Raw genomic sequence first — 17,486 nt, 5'->3', positions numbered from 1 at the left:
ACAACAGAACCACTAATTTTTCAAAATATAAGTATGTGAAAATGAGGTGTGACGCAAATTTATGCAGACTTGAACGTTAACTGACTCTCGGCAACGCACGAATACACGCTGCTGCATGCGGTATATACCCCCATCGCTACGTCCATTGCACATGTTCGAATCAGGCAAGAAAACTGTAGATACTGTTTTGACTCTGGGATATACTATGTGTGTCCGGTACTAGATGCTGTCCGGCATTACGGGACTTCCCCCTATCGTTCGTACATGATTTTAATATCTGAACTTTTCTCAAATAGCGCAACGTTTTTTTCGATCGTTAAATCAATTTAATTATCTGTATCAGGGTTGGGTGGGTGAAACAGAGAACATCTTCCTTACAAATTCACCGCATGTTTGGACAATAAATTGCATTTATTCATGTTTCACATTCAGATCGAACAATCATATAACATTGGTCACACGCCAATCAAAATTAAATCTAAGAAAAAACGGGTGATCCGAAACAAGAGTATTTTATGATTTTTCAGTCGTATCGAAACAAAATTTCTTTATAAATAAAACTCGATTTTGTTTCATTCGCGATTTACTCGTATAAGATTACTGACTGATTGTGAGCGTCTTTTCGATTCTGCATCTGGATCCGCGATGAGCGTTGGAGATGCCACGCTGCAAGGTATGTTATTATAGGTAGGATCAAGTCCTTGTGTGGCAAAGCAAAGGTGTCATATCCTAGGCTTAATGATATATATTGCCTTGAGTAAACATTGTTGCATCATCAGTGAAAAGTTCTTGTCTTAATTAATCATTCATTTATACCATAACCATTCGTAAACCCTTCAATGAGCAATTCTTACTTAGGTTATAAAACAATTGTGTAAACGGATCAAACACTGACCAGTAATATTTACTCTCGAAATACCAAATTCCATTTATTCTTGTCCTCGTTACTTCGTAACATATTACTAACTGATTACACATCTTCATGATTGAAACGCAGTTAGAAACTTCATAATGTCTTCATTTTTATTGATAAGACGTGCAAAGTTACGGGTTGACCAGTCAAACTAATTTGACTGATATTCAACTATCCTATATTTGTCTATTCGAATAACTTACTATACACTTAGGTATCCGAAACTACAAAGCTTCCGCTTGTCATTGGAGAGGTGACCATTTCTTGCGGTATTTTCAGTTCGTGTCTTGAGAACCGAACTCAGCGTTCTACTTTTGAGCCGTGTAGCCCGGCTATTGAACCCCAAAAATTGCGTAATATACGCTGTAACCAAAGTCACATGGCTTTCGGAAACAATTTTTGGATGTTTGTGAGGTATAACGGTGGTGAATATCGTAGCCAACAAATATCAGTGTCATCAATTAGTTCAAACTTCCTCGTTTTTCATCCCCTTCGCGTGTTCGGACTTCCCATGCGTCACACTGTCCGTCAGTATCTCCTGGATTTCCTGCAGAGATTTCCCCTTGGTTTCCGGCATCGTGAAGATGGCGAAAGGTACGGCGAGTACGGCGATGAACCCGTAGAGCCAGAAGACGTACTCCTCGCCCATGGCGTCAACCATCGGTTGGTACGTCTTGCTGGAGACGAAAGCAAAGACCCCGGACGATATGCCCGCGCCACACGCTGCCATGCTCTTCAGATTCGCGGGGAAGAGCTCGCTGAGCACCGCACTGGGAATGATCATGATACCAACGGAGTAGAAGACCTGGTACACCATCATCGATCCGATGGGCAGCCACTCCATGACGGGAACGTCAGGCTGGTAATCGAGCAGAGCGAATTGCAGTCCCAAGCACATCATTGCAGCGAAAACTCCAACGCTCGAAATGATGAGTAAAAACCTACGTCCCGACCTCTCGATCAAGTACATGGCAAGCCACCCTGTCACGATCGAAAGGGCACCTGCGATAACGACGACCGAGGATGGAGCGATCGCCTTGACCTCGGCTCTGGTCAATATTATCTCCATGTAGAAGAGGAGGCTGTTCGTTCCGCTGAGGTGCATGAACATGAATAAGACGATGATTATGAAACCGGCTCTCCTGTTCTGCGGGGCGTTGAACTCACGAAGACGGTCCCTAAACGAGGTCGACTTTGAAGCGAACACGTAATCCTTAAGAATTTCCATTTCCTTCTTAATCTCGACTCCGCGGTGGTACCATTGGTATGCCTTCGTCGCCTCCTCGAGTTTTCCGACGCGCAACAGGTGGTGAGGCGATTCGGGTACGAGCGCGAACAGCACGACGTAGATCGCTATCAGAACCAAAGTTATCATCGCGAAGTAGGACATTGGCATGTACGACCCCATCAGGTTGCCAAGGAAGTTACCCACGGCTCCACCGTTCATTGCCAGTGTCACCAGAGCTCCTCTGATATAGGAGTCGGATATTTCTCCGATGTAAATCGGGAAAGCACCAAAGGTCATTCCCATACCGATACCGCACAGAACCCTCGCTGCGTACAGCCACATCACGTGATTTGCCAATATGATGAATATCCATCCGAGGGCGCTCGGAAATCCTATCAGGAACATTGTTTTTCTGCTACCGAAATACTCTATGCTTACTGCCGTCAGAATTCCACCCACGAATCTTCCTACATTTATCAGCGATGCGATCCAAGATGCTTCCGAGTCGGTTATGGGCAGTGGCGAATCATCTGCCAGCAGCTTCGCCAAGTACGGTGATGACCATCCTGCCACCAACCCGGCCACGATTGTTACCAGGGTCGCTGAAAGAAGACGTTAACATCAATAAACATGAACAGATTTCACGGACTGTTTAGTATCTGCTCTGAAGCGCGACTACATTGGGCAATAATGTCAAGGCAATTTTGTTCAGATCCTGAGTTTCGGGATTATTGATGATATTTTTATATAATACAATATTTTTATATTTTTACAACGCTGCGAAGGTGCGTGAAATAAAAGCGGTCGAACGGATACGTAGGCGAACTTCACGTCACTTTAATTGTGCAAGTTCTATTCTCCAGCGTTCGTTTTTCATAAACCGCAGGTATAAAAGAAAAACCGTGGAATTGACGTTATTGATCGAAAGAGAAGGACGTTACAGTTGAACTCTCAGCGACACGATAATAATGAATCGAGTGTGAAAAAGCAATATTTCTCAAAATGCAACTTCACTAATGGTGCACTGATTGAAGTTTTTGTTTGATAAAAAAAAAATGTTTAAAAAAAGGATCAAAAAATGAAAGATCAATTCGATGTTGAAAACTTACCTCCTGCGCTTCCCACCCATTGCGGCCACAAAATCCTGACCGGCAAGATCGAAGGTACGTAAACCATGTTGCTTGTTACTGGACAATTGTGAGAGCGCGAGCGTCTGGATCTCCATGAGGTGCGTCTTTAAACCATATCTGAGTTGGGTAGCTGAAAATGCTCTCTATTTATACTTTGATAAGATAAGACCCACGCTTTGTTCTCATAAAATAATGCTTTTATCAATCACGGAATCTGTCTAGTCTAATTCTTGTACAGCTTCTGCGGGTTTACCTTACCAGATACAGGAAGCTGAAATAAAAGCCGCTACTGCAACCGGCACATAAATCTCAACGCTCAGCGATTATGGGCCTTAATAATGACGACTGAACAAGGGAAATAAAGAATTTCAGAGATGACGATCTCTCCCGTAAGCTCCCAATATATGATTCCCAAAAGCCCAGGCGTCGTTAAGTCAGGTACACCAATATATCCACTACCTCGTATTTAGTCCCTCCTTGACATACTTTCACACATTCAATTTATCTTTTCCATTAGTTTTGGTAAATTTTTTTCCGCATACAGGGTCTGTCCCCCTAACTGGACACCCAACGCGCTGTTCCGCGTGAGACAAATCACGGCAATAACGAGGAAGAACGAAAGGCGATGGACTTGATTCGTTGCATCGGACGAGAAATAGCCGACCTTGCTTCACCCGCCACCGCAACCTTGCACATTCATCTCACTCTGCCTGACCGGTTTTTCTCCTCTTTGTCTCACGCATATAAATGAGACCGAAAGCTGTTTTCTATACTCGAACATCTCCCGATCGAATTAACACTTTGCAATGTAATTGTAAAGTTTCAACGGAACGAAGCGAATCGCTAATAAACAGTCGGTATGGGAATAAATTTTCACGCTGCAGCGATCGAGGTTGATTTACATAATATTGCACCAGTTAGTCCGCGTGCATGTTTCTACCTACCGGAGTTGTCGTCGGCCTTGGTACTCGACTTTAACACCGTCCGGTAACTCGTGTCAACTGAACATTGAACTTTTACACGGTATGTTTGGGATCGGAAAAATCGAACGGTGGTTCGCTCGAACGGGGTGAACTCTGACGACTGAGAAACTCAGGCTGGTTTTTGGATACCTTTGGATTTACTTTGGCGAGGGCGCTGGTTCTTCGGGTAGCGGGGATCGACTTCGGATTTCTATTGGCCCTTTTTCGACGACGAGATGCGCGTCCAACTGCGCCGGACACTCTGGACAAGTGTTCCTTGAACCTAGGCGCCAGGAAGGGCACGGCATCGGTATAATAACAATAAATTCGAACCTGTGCTACAGGTTTCTATGGTGACTCCTTCTCGAGTTCGTTGCGCTGCAGCTGACCTCCGGAATGCCCGTCGCCTCGAGTATTCCCTCCTTATTCGATCCCTTGTTTATTTTTAGTCTCGGAGAGTATCAGGATGGCAACGTCGCGGAGATTCTGGCTATCATTAGAATTTTTTTCCTCCATTGAGGTCAAGAGTGCGATTTCAAACTGATATTCGCACTTGTCGACAATTTTTATCGTCATCGACATCATCATTCGCGATTTTTCGTGACTTGGAAACTGCCGCTGCGAATATCAGCAGGGTGGGTTTCACCATCGAGTACTCTGGAAGTTGTTTCGCTCTCGCCGAAAGCTGACAAGCTGCAATTCTCTAATCATACATCTGGTATGGATTTAAATCTGTTTTGAATTATGACGCTGCTTTGAATCCAATCTCCAGAAAATTTTTGGAATGCGTAACATAAGCTGTTTGAAAAAAAAGTTGTATATCAGTTGGTGAAAAAATAATGTTTGAATGACTTTACTTATTTTTCGTAAAATATAGTCTTGTCGTGAAATGCGGGCTCAACGGTGACGTTTAGCACATTTGATAACAAAGCAAAGAGTTATTCTTAACTTGGTTCTATTCGGTTGGTCGATAGCGAAGTCATGCGCTCAGGTATTTCTATTTTTCTCTCCTCGCGCGTGTGTATGTTGTTTTTCCTTATCTCTACATCCATCTTTGATGATATACTTTTTCGAAACACCTGACTGTGTGACACTCTTGAGCCGAGAAGAATTTTCATCACCTGATCTCTCCGCGACGCGGTGCGTAAACAGAGGTATTTTAAGCAACGGGGAATCGTAATTGAGATAAAATTAAAACAAAATTTGCTACTCGTTGTATATCTCTCTCGCGACTCGTCGAAATACATATAAGACTCTGATGCCTCCGGCAGGCACCATAATTGTCAAGAAAAACCCAAATACGACGTTATTCTCCTTCTCTCCGTCGCCTCAACCCGTTATAACACAGTTTCGTCCCGTCCATTAGCTCCGTACCGAGCCGAAGCCGCTGAATTACTTTTTATTTTGCAGCATTCTTCGGCAGTCTTCTGCGGACCTGCAATGCGCCTTACGCGGCTCGAGCCCATCAACTCACATTACTGCGAGCCAAATCCTGTTGCCCTGTTAAAACAAGACCATTAGCTATTCGCAGCCGAAACCTCCCTCCGTCCTCCTGTCCGCACGCTGCTGGGTTTAGCTTATTATAAACTTATTACCGGAGACAAAAGCGCTTCGTTAAAACTTGCCCTACAAACTAGAGGAGCAGGTGTTCCCACCTTTCGTTAACTAACGCCTTGTAGTCGGTGCAGGCTTTGTGAAGAAACCGTGTGTGCGTATATGGCCGTTGTATTTCGGTTAATTTACTTTCTGCTAGAGAATATGTGGTAAACACGCGAGCTCATTAACTGTGAAAATGATGTTTTTTGAAATATTCAACTCGTTTACAACGTGTATGACGTATGCATAATGAAACATATTGCGATACGTGATAAAAAAAATTTCTCAACAGTTTCTCGTTATTCAAATATCCAAGTCTGATTTATATGCATATATAGAATGCAGTTGAAAATAAACAAACGGTAGTTGTAAAATTATACCGCCTCGAAAGAAGTGCAGATTACGGTTATTCATCATTCAATGTCTGCGTGAAAATGTAGAAAACAGTTTCAGCTTTTCGTTGTGACAAAAATCGGAGTATTGGAGACGCTTTGAACACAGGATACAGTATAAATTTGTATGTAGATACATTTGCCATGCACATCGTTTTCTAATCGAATCAATTATTTAAATTTAATCCCCCCCCCCCCCCCCCCAACAAATACAATCAATAAAACTCCACACACCAAGAATTCGATTGTAACGGTCATCTTTAATTTCGATGCATTGGTCATTGGTTCATATATTTGCCGCTTTTGAAGCACCCTGAAGTAAGTTTTTCCTTCGAACGCCTGCATTGCAGGTACACGTACAATATACGTATCTATATATATATATATATATATATATATATATATATGGGGCAATCCACGTTAAATTAGTAGCCCATGTACCTCACCCTCCTCGAATTTAATCATTTTATAGGATGATATTTATATACCGACGCAGAAAGGTCTCGGAATTTTTTTTCAGATTTGTTTAGCTATCGATGACATTTGAAAAAAATCGAATCGAAAAACAAATACCGACAACGCTATTGTTGAAAACCTAAACAAATTACACATATTCTACGATTTGAAATGTTATTTCTAAGCACCACACTATAATGGGATCTCAATCTTACTATTTTTTTCGCAAGTTCTTAGTTTTCCCATGTCGGGATTGAAGTTTTCTTGGTTCTTTTTTCTTCTACTCCCCGATCCAAATAGATCACGAAATCATGAAAATACAAAAAAAAAGAAGTAAATATCGAGATCCCATTATCACGTGTTGCTCAAAAGTCATATTTTGAATTATAGAATATAAATTTCACCAGTAGCTTAAGAAAATCTGAAAAAATTCCCGAGACACTTTTGGGTCGGTAAGAACGTGATACTAAAAAATGATCAGAAACGAAGGGAGGTGAGGTATACGGGCTGCTAATTTCACGTGGAATTCTCCATACGTATGATGTACATGGATTTATTAAACAGCGTAACTGCTCGAATGCAAGTTGGTAAAGACGACTGAAGGATATCATTAGCGAGAGTTGACGGACTGCCGACTGTACGGTTGAAAATAAATCAAAAGTAAATCTCTCGAGGACCGAAGGAGGGCTGTAAGTATTATATTATCGTAGTTGGACTCGAAGCTGTATTTCATGTGCACACACACACATATATACATATATATATATATATATATATATATATATATATATATACACGTACGGCCAACTTTCCGCATCGTCCTAACCATTGTTTAGTATTCTCTTGCGGATTTTCTGTTACCCAGGCAAGCTGCATTCCGAGTAACTAGGCCGTAACTAAAGCTCGTGAAACTTCGTTCAGGAAGCAAAATTCGCACTGCTGCAGTCTGCGCTCGGTGACCCTTCTCCTCATTTTCAAGAAAACTTGTTATAACGATAGCAGTGAAAGTCCACCGCTACATTTTCCCGCAAGACTTTTCGATTCTATTCCTTCGGTGTTTTGCTCATGCGTAGTTTTGAAGTCTTCCTTTGACATACGGTAAAAGAATAGTTATTACGCAGGTACCGGAAACAGGAAGATGGAACAAGAAACGAACGCATGAATGAATAAAAGATTCTTCATTTGCGAAATCTGAGAAGTCGATCTTCTTTATTTACTTTTATCTACGTTGCGCATGCTTGGAATAAAACTTATGAATTATGTACTTTAGCGCGTTTCCTTTGCATTTTTCAACTCGATGACAGTAATATATGGCGGAAAACAGTTCGATCGCAATCTCTCAGCAGCTGTGAAGTTTATCGTGTATGTGAGGAATTTCAGTGCAAATTCTGACACGTTTGGAAGCTCGAAGATTTCCTTCTATACTTCTATCGAGGCCTTGTCTCTGTCATCGATCACCTGATTCGCCGGATTGATACCGTTCTCGACGATCACAGACCTGTCGATATCTCCTCCGTCTCGTCCTCTTGATCCTGCGACTTGAGACGTTAGCAGTGGGTGGAGATGAACGGTTGGAATGCAAAAAAAAACAACTAATAAATAAATAAATAAGGTAGAAACGATAACAAGCGTGCAGAAACATAAAGACGAGGAAATAGATACACGCCGGGAAAAAACCTGAAAAGGTTTATGCGGTTGGGGGAAATTTGTATGAAATGCAACCGTCAATCGATTACGATCTTAATTTTTGTCCCTATAAATAGAGATGTACCTGCAGGCTTGAACTAAGTATTCACGGTATTCGAACAACCAGGGCTGAGGTGATTTGTGCGAAAAAAAACTAAAAACAATTGAATTCTGTCGGAAATAGCTACTCGAAGGCTTGTCGAGTGGCTGAACACGAACCTGATGTCAGATCTGCGATATCCAAAATGGCGAAACCAATATGGTGGAAAAAAATCTAAAAACATTCAGATTTGGTAGTAATTAGTAGGCGGAGTTTTTTTGGATCATCGATAACAAATCCAAGGTCAGACTTCGAAAATTGTAATGTCGTATCCGTTATAGTGGTACAATATAAAAAAAAGTCGTGATATTTTCGTGCAATCCGGTACCTGAGGGCTTGTAAATCATTCATCACGAATCTGAATTTGTAGTTTGAAATTTGAATTGGATACTAATAAATATTTTGTTTCAACTTGGAAGCTACAATGTCAAAACGACAAGTTTGAGAGTTGGCTAACGGCCAGCTTAAAGCCGCTTGTTCTTGACGGGGTGCAACGCGAGGTTTGCGCAAAACTCGTGAATCTCGCGGTTTTTATTCCACCTCCATTGCTATACATGTATGTATGTGTGTGTGTGTGTGTGTGTGTGTAACGTTTTTAATCACGTGAATAATATATAGCGCATCAGAAATTAAGAGTTTTATTTTTGTACAGCACGAGGTATAAAAAACACCAGGGAATCTTTTTAAATCACAATCGCATCACAGCCAGTGATAAGATCTTCGACTAGGTGTATCTCAAATATTTTCTGTATCTTCTTTTCCGTTTATATGAATACCCCCCCTCTTTTTTTCTCCTCATATCTGTGCACGGCATACCGGAGAGGCTCGCAGATCTGATGGTGGAATATTTTTATGTAACGCGTGCACGTATTAATCTCGTTTACTCCGATTTTTCTCTCTGTTAAAACTCAAATCTACGCTCCGCCATTCTGCGTTGCTTTTACTCGATTATCAAATATTTTACAAAATACAACTCCAGGGTGCAGTAGATTTACAAAACTGTATCGTAATACCGGGAGTTTCCTCTCAACGTAGGCAACTGAAGTTACATTTGAAGTCAGTACTGTCATTATCTTTTTTTCAATTGGAATTTACAGCTGCATCGAACATCCTGATTATACAAATTTCCAGAGAGGATGAAACACAAGAAAATGGAACAAATGTTCAGAGTAATTATAAGGAAATCACTTCTGCGCGATTGTTAATCGGCGATCCATGACGTTTTAATGGAAATTCCTAGAGGTGAAATAAAAATCGTATTTAAATCCTTGACAGGCATTTACCGAGATTAAAATAGTCCTATTGGCGCGTTATACGTTGGGAAATGTAATTATTTAATAAAGCATTATTCCTTCAACTAAATGAAAGAAACGCGTATGTTGATCTCTACATTTGAGAATGTATGTATATATTACATGCAGTCAACGTCCGTTCCTATTATACAATTCCTTGTCAAATCATTTTCAGTGACGTCTCATATTTATTCGGTGATAAGAAAATGAAACATAAGATATTTCAGGCACATGTCGCGCGCGTGAAATCGTTGTGGCGTATATTTTTCCCCTCTTCCCCCTGCCGAAAAATGAATGAAATGAAGAAAAAAAAAAAAAAAAAAAAAAAACAAAGGTGTTGTATGATAGTGATAACATACCACGTAATAGTTGCAAACACGCAAAAATATATGATAGCTACGCGGCTTCAAAGCCGTGTGGACAAAAATGGTATTTACGGAATTTACTTCACGTATAATATGTAACAGGCCACCTTTTCGACGTGATTTATTTCATTCATATATCTTCAAGCCAGATTTACAAATAAAAAATAAAAATAAAACGAAATTAAGCTGCGTACAAAATCGTGATATCATTAATTATAACCAATATACCATTAAATACGTACAGCATTGTGAGGAACGATGTTGGTAATATTGTTCCCGTGGTATAGGAAAACAGGGTGGGGGTCGAAATTCCGAAAAAACAAAAAGTCAACTTGTCAAAAACCCGACATATTCGAGATACGAATTTTAAAACAATTAAGAATTCAACAGCCTACCGAAATTGGGATTTTCGATAAATCACCCAGTAGAATAACTGTTTTCCCGAAAGTGCATTTAACCGAACGCTCTCTTATCCGAATGACCAAAGTACAGAATGTGGAGATAGAGAAATATGAAAGTGCCGAAATCGAAAATTTATAGCGGCTCGTACTTCGAACAGCCGCAAAACCGAAAAAATTAGCTGTCGACAATCAAAGTTCAGAAGGAGCGAAATCACGATCCGCAAAATGCAGAAGGGCCGGAAAGCCGAGAGGCCGCAATACGGTTGACATAGTTACGTAGACTTATGCCGGATGGAACCAGACACCGGCCATCGGACACTTTTCGACTTTTTGACTCTTCGGTATTTCCGTATTTCAATATTTTGCACTTCGTAATCTTGGCCATTCTTAAACAAAAGAAAAAAAAAAGGAAAAACGGTATAAATTTATTTATATATTTTTGCGTTCTCAATTTTTATTTTTCCACAGGTAATCTTTTCCTATTTATGGCCTTTCTACGTTTTCAACTTTCGGGATTTCGTCCCGTCGACTTTTCGGTCTGTCACATTTTTGTACCCCACCTTGAAAGAAATATCTTCGTTATCAATATTCAAAAAAATCCAAACTCTCTCTAGCTCTCTTGTAAATTTGTCACGCATACATGTGTGTGCAATAAAAAATTAAACTCCGGCATTCGGAAAGCATAGATAGTATGCCGCTGTCACCATGCTCACGCGTTACTTACACAGGCCGAGACGTGCCTGTACTCTAAGATTATACAGGATCCTATATCCGTTTTCGAGTCAGGGGAGGTGCCCCTGGATAATGTTATTTCTTACTCCCCCTTATCCGGAGGTGACCCATCGCTATCACGAATAGAAATTGCCAATTCCGATCGTTCCAAAATAGTATATCCGGTTTGAAAAACGAATTAACCACCCCCCGAATTGTAGGGTTATTGCTTTTCTTCTGCCCGTTTGACATCTTTAGCATTTGGAAATATTTCTTGGTTCGCTTGCAGGTCGGTTGTTTAAAAAAATAAATCCGGCACTCTCAAGATATACAAACTGATATTGTTGTATAAATCTGCCTGTAAAATATTATGCGATGTATGCAGCTAAGTTTGAAACTCACAATGAGCTGGCACTATTTTTTCCCCCTCCGTTTTTCATTAGCAAAATTGCGATTCGGAATAACTTCCTGCAACTCGGGTTCCGACCCTTTCGTTCAAAGTTAAAAACACTCTAAAAGTTTCGCGCATTTGTCAGGATTGATTGAAACGAATTGCTTTGCAGAAATAATCGGATCGCGGTCCTCATTGAATTTTCAGTAAGCTAACTGTGCTGTCGATTTCCGTTCACTTATTGTTTTAAAATCTGTTATTTTGTTATTTGTTTTTATTTTTCTTCCACCTTCCAATCGAGAATTTCATCGTGTCATCTATATTTTCGCGCAGGCAGCTGGGCAAACGAAAAAAATTAACCGTGAGAGAGAAAGGAAAAAACTCTAGGATGTAATTATACCGTTATTTCCACATCCGTCAACTCAATCGTTTCGACAATTTTTCCGCCCGCTCTTCTCGCTATTCGGATTTCTCTCATCGATTGCCCCAGGAAACCTGCAGTGAGGTTGCACTTCGTATCTACCGAAATTAATCGAAACAAATTAGGAAATCGAAATCCGAAAATAAACCCGGTGGTTTTGGATACGAAAAATTGGAGCGCTCGCTTGTTCATTTTTTGCATCATTAGATCAGTCACGCGGTAATTAGACCTAGTAAATTATTCACTACGCAGAACCCTAAATCATTTTTTACCTCCATTTGTTTGTTGAGCAGATGTATCCTACCAGTGTTAAAAGAAACAAAATAGTAATAATAATAATAATAATAACAATAAACGTTCGCGTTATTCGAGGAATGCCTTTCTTTTCGCCGGAATTTTCCTACCCTCGTTTACTATTCTGGCAAGATAAGTAAAACGAGGTATAAAATTCTCTGTAAAAGCTGTGTAGAAATGTAAGTAAGATGTACAAGGTAGGTAAACATGTGCGAGCGGATTTATTCATATAGAAAAGTGTGCGATAAGTAAACGATTCGAAAAGTTTGCCAGACACTTGACGAAACACGCGAGCCACTTTCAAAGAGAATTCCTTCCGTCATTATTAAGTAGGATAGGTGTGGGGGTACTTTGCGAGTATCGTCCTAAACAGTTGTTAGAAAAGTTTTCTTTATTATGAGGAACGAAGAAGAAACCAGGGTTCGCCGACTGCCGTCTATCCGAGAATTGTTTTGCTCTCGCGATCGGATGATTGTGTTTATATAACTTCGAGAGGAGTACGAGACAATACGTCACAGTGTTTGCTTAATTTTTATCCTTACAGACTCGACGGCGAAATTCGAGTAGCGGAATTTAATACCTCGAGTATGAATTTTTTACCCGCGCGTCAGGAATATTTCCACTCTTAGATAATATTTGCTCGAAGACAAAGAGCGGATACGAAAGTCACGTCACCTCGTCGAAATTATTACGTGTATTTCCACGAGTGCATCACGTCGAAAAGCTCGTGCAAGCAGGATTTATAGGCCGGTGGCTGTGTGCAGCAACTCTGGGACTTCAATCTCGACATTTTTTGTCACCCTTTTTGCCGTGCCGGATATCCCTTGCCTTATATGCGCCTACGTGTATTCTTATATATTTTCATACACGGTGTATAGATGTTACATCTCGCTTAGAGTGCGACTGTTCTTATGTACCGAGCCGTTACTCTTCCAGGGTGGCCACATACCCGGAAAACCTGAAAAACCCGGAAATTTCAGGAAATTTAAAAGGGGTCGTTCGAAACTGGGAATCGTTAGGGAATTTTCATAATTGTCGTGGAAGAAACTGAAAATATCATTTTTCCATCATGGGAATTAGAAATGATTTTTCGAGGTGACAAATTTAATTTCATACTTCATTGAATTTGAACCGAATATAGAGTCAATATGCCGAACGATTCAAGTTTTAGTAACTTACTAGAACTGGGAAAACGTTAGCGACAACTGGGACTTGGATACTGGAAAACCTGGAAATGCCGTGGAATTTTTTTTTTCAAAAATTTGCGGCCAGCGTGTCTTTCTTTTCGGTGGATATTGCTAGACGAATGTGGGAGATTTCATAATTGTTAATCTCGTTTCTCAAAGACCTTCTGTTGCAGTTTGCGTCACCTGCGCTGTTCAACCAGTGTTTGACATGAAAAAACGACAAATGACAACCGCGAAAGAAATTAATGCGGAAATTTCCACACCTCTGAATTTCCCATGGGACCATGCATACGTGTGTTATACACTTTTGTTCGTAAACACACGTATCCTGAAACTGTAAGTTTGCTTCAAGGGCCGCCATGTTTTGTAATAATATTTTTTTCATAACTCGGTATCATCACACCAGCCTTGTTGCGCGGTCATTTGAAACCTAATGCGGTAGTAGCCAGGATGTACGAAGAATTCGCGTAGCCTTTTTCACATCCTTCTCGTAGCTGTTATATGCCTCATTCAAAGTCGGAATGAAAACGAATGTAGCCTTGGTAGAGAATGACAAAAACGCTTTCAATGTGACGTGAATGTAATTAAGCAAACAAAGACCGTGTAAACAAAAGTTTTAACAAGAGTATTTAAATAAGCTTCATTGTTATCTAGAGAAGTTAGTCGAGGTTGGAAACGGAGATTCAGAAAGGGGAATAAATCGTTTGAATTACCAGAATTGACTGATTGTTGGTATTTTTTAGTTTACGTGAATATTCTTTATTGAAATTATGATAGAAATATTTTGAAATCCTTATTCAAATATTCCTTTATACTCGAGTGAAACAAGAGAGACTTGAAGTTGAATCAAAACCCTGTCGAAATAATTTCGAATTCATCATCGATATAAATAATAATCTCTATTCATTAAATATACATATAATTATTATATATATATACATATATTATTATTATTATTATTATTATTATAGCTACTTATAATTGGAATATAAGATTTAAAAATTTTGCTCCGCCTGATCGAAACTTATTTAATTGGATATATCTTGATCAGCTCTGGCAGTGACAAATTTGTCATTCGTCTTTAAGCTTCTACAGCGGTGTCGTTCTTCTTTCGGGCTCCCGAAACACCTCGGCAGCTTTAGAATTGCTAACTAAAGAAAATGTCTAATTTTCAAGGCATCGAGGACTCGGTCTGGCGTGTTTGTATCGCGAGACGTGTAGGTGCCTAGTTTTTGCGAAGTAGTCGCACGGCAAGTAGTCTTTCGAGTGTCTCCCACCGAATCTCGACGAGGTGGAGTAATTAAGGAGCGCAACGTCTCGCAATGAGTCTCAAGTGCGTCGTCTTGGCTAGGCACTTCAGTCTTCAAAGGATTTTCCATCAGGAGGTCAGTCGGCCTGATCCTTTTAGAGTAAACAAGCGCACAATACCTCTGCTGCAGCAACGAATGAATCTCTCTTTCTCTGGTTTATTTACCGCAGTCCGGACTCTCGGCTACAACATTTCCGCCCCCGTTTTATCACCTTCATTCGAAATCGTCCGCATCTATTTTTCCCCCAAACAAGTTTTTCACCGATCAATTGAATAAATGTTTTCTTGTACAATATCCAAAAATCAATTGTCCTATTTAAAACGTGGGATGATTGCAAGCTCGCTTATCTTCGCTCTATATGAGACGCGAAGAGTTCTCGTGACTACGGTTCGAGACCGAGTTGCGGTGAGTCCGCTTTTCTATCTCTGGAAATGCAGGCATCACCGTCGTCGCGTACAAGAGAAAACGGAGACGCAGCTGCGGGGTTTTCCTTTTCTATAAAGAGCCGGAAGACATTGATCGAGAATGGATGTAGGAGATGACGGAGAGCGGGCGCTTCGTCGGGGGCAGAATCGCTGATAGGCTATTACCCGGTAATATTCAGGATGATCGAACTTTTAAGGAAAGGACATAGAAACGGAATTTCTCGTACCGGATGATCGCTCCTATTCGCCTCCGTCTTGGCTTTTACCAGATACCGTCGCCGCCTATTCGATCGATCCATTTTTTATTCTCCGAAAGAACTACCCGTTTAGAAATTAGAAATAGAAATCTTCAGAATGAAAATCAAATTTTTTGTGATTTCAGATTCTTGTCTTTCGTTATTATCTGGTCTTAAGAATATGTTGCAGTGCAAAATCTAAATACAAACGAGTTATGAAAAAAAAAAAACAACTAAAAATGATACAGCTCGAGATTGCACGAAGTTAATCAGTACTTGTAGAATTTAACTGAATAGAAATAATTTCTAAACACGTAGAAGACATTTCAGCAATCAATGTTCTTATGATTCAAGAGAAATTAATAGTGTGTCATTAAATTTTTCCAATAGTTCACAAATGCATCGCTTAATAAATTCTTACGAATTATATCCCATCTATTCGTAAATGAATCTGCTAATGATTTTACTTGAAGAAAAATTCAACTCCGTGAACGGCAACGTCAGCTTCCGACCCTTATACTTGTGATTTTCTCGAAGCAATGTCAATCTTTCAAGTGTACTGCAAATTCATAAATTTTTTAGAGAAATCGCGGGCAACGAAAGAAATTATTATCAGAATTGGGGGTAAGACGTGGAAAAGGTAAAAGACAAAAGGATCACAATATCAAACCTTCAAAAACGAAAAAATCTGTTTCACAGAATTTCCGAAAGTAGAAATTCTAAACACAGAAAAGTCAAAATTTAAAAAGGTCAAAATTAAATGGAGGGTCAAAATATTACAGAATGATCACAATAAGTACGAATATATACGTATACAAATACATAAGCAATTCAAAACGTGGAATCGTCAGAATTCTGCAAGTGATTATATATTTTCGTTTTATTATTTAAATACTATTCTACATATTCTACAATTTAAAATTCTATAAAATAGCTTTAGCCTCTTTGAAAATTCGACATCGGGCGTTTGCTAATTTTAGAAAAATCCCCCCCCCCCCTGATCACAGCACACAATGATCGATGTTTAATATTTATAGCAGGTATCCCTTTTAACGATGTCGAATAAACATAGCTTGCAAAAAAAAAAAAAAAAAAAAACCCCGTTCACCCCACCGTGACGAAGCAGGTATAATTTTCGCCCGAAGAACTGCGCCCCGCGGATTTTCAGCCCTGGCGAACCCGCGGACGGGGGATGAAAAAGATCCGAAGAGGTAGGTACAAAGAGTCAGCGTGGGTTGGATACAAATCGATGCTTCGCGCGTCTCGAAGGAGCGACTCGTTAATCCGTCGTAATTAAACAGACCTGACCGTTGCCTCGTTTCCGCTACAAGGACTCGCGCCGTTCCAGTTCCTCGAAACAACGTCCGCGGATCCGCGACGATTTTAAGATCTCGACGGCCGCGGTGGAGGCGACTCGAAGGAGCGGCGGAACCGGGGGTGAAGGGAGGAGAGCCATCCCCTCGCGGAGGGCGAGTTTCGAGTCGCGAGTCGAGCGAACGAGGGGCGGAAGGGGCGGAAGCTGCGGAAGAAGGGCAGAAGGGTGGCGACGGCGGGTTCGGGATGGGGCAGGTGGCGGCGTGGGTTTCGGGGTTCGAGTCTTGTAAGGGGGTGGAGCTCTGCCAGTCAGCGGTCGAGGGCCACGCGGTGCGGTCGTGTGTAGCTGCTCTTCCCGATCCCCCGATTACCGCCCTTCACCCCCGGGGGAATGCGGTCGGAATCGGAGTTTTCCCGCAGCGGTGCAAGTTGCATGGAAAACGGAGAGAAAGCTGAAAAAGCGGAGCCGCCGCCGGCGCAATTGCATTGAAACGCTTCTTCTCTCGCTCGGCTGAAAGAGTAAACTTTCAACCGAATGGTTGATAGACGAAACGAAAAGCAAAGTTCAATCCTCGAGAGACAGAGACCGTGGCTGCAAGCGAGAGGCGTGAATTCGCGTGTCGCGTAGCTCCTTTCTCCTACCTTTATTCCGTGTTGCCAAAACAGTTCGGTCGAC

General features: G+C 40.9%; 1 protein-coding gene across 1 annotated transcript; it reads right to left on the bottom strand.

Moving 5' to 3' along the window:
* Positions 1-392: 392 nt before the first annotated feature.
* On the bottom strand, positions 393-3,403 carry LOC124177200 (facilitated trehalose transporter Tret1-like). The gene is made up of 2 exons (XM_046559337.1): positions 3,251-3,403; positions 393-2,743 (listed from the first exon to the last, which is right to left on the bottom strand). The coding sequence occupies exons 1-2, from the start codon at positions 3,315-3,317 to the stop codon at positions 1,380-1,382; spliced, it is 1,431 nt and encodes a 476-aa protein (XP_046415293.1). The 5' UTR covers positions 3,318-3,403; the 3' UTR covers positions 393-1,379.
* Positions 3,404-17,486: the final 14,083 nt, after the last annotated feature.

This window comes from Neodiprion fabricii, chromosome 1 (genome assembly GCF_021155785.1).
Source record: "Neodiprion fabricii isolate iyNeoFabr1 chromosome 1, iyNeoFabr1.1, whole genome shotgun sequence".
Taxonomy (NCBI): Eukaryota; Metazoa; Arthropoda; class Insecta; order Hymenoptera; family Diprionidae; genus Neodiprion; species Neodiprion fabricii.
Note: the sequence above shows the minus strand (reverse complement) of the source record. Positions and strands in the feature narration are given on the sequence as shown.

What these genes read in the sequence shown, in the direction of transcription:
- LOC124177200 (XM_046559337.1), bottom strand. Translation starts at nt 3,317, where the DNA reads ATGGTTTACGTACCTTCGATCTTGCCGGTCAGGATTTTGTGGCCGCAA. An exon ending in ATGGGTGGGAAGCGCAGGAG is followed by an intron (nt 2,744 to 3,250) that starts GTAAGTTTTCAA and finishes GTCTTCTTTCAG; the next exon opens with CGACCCTGGTAACAATCGTG.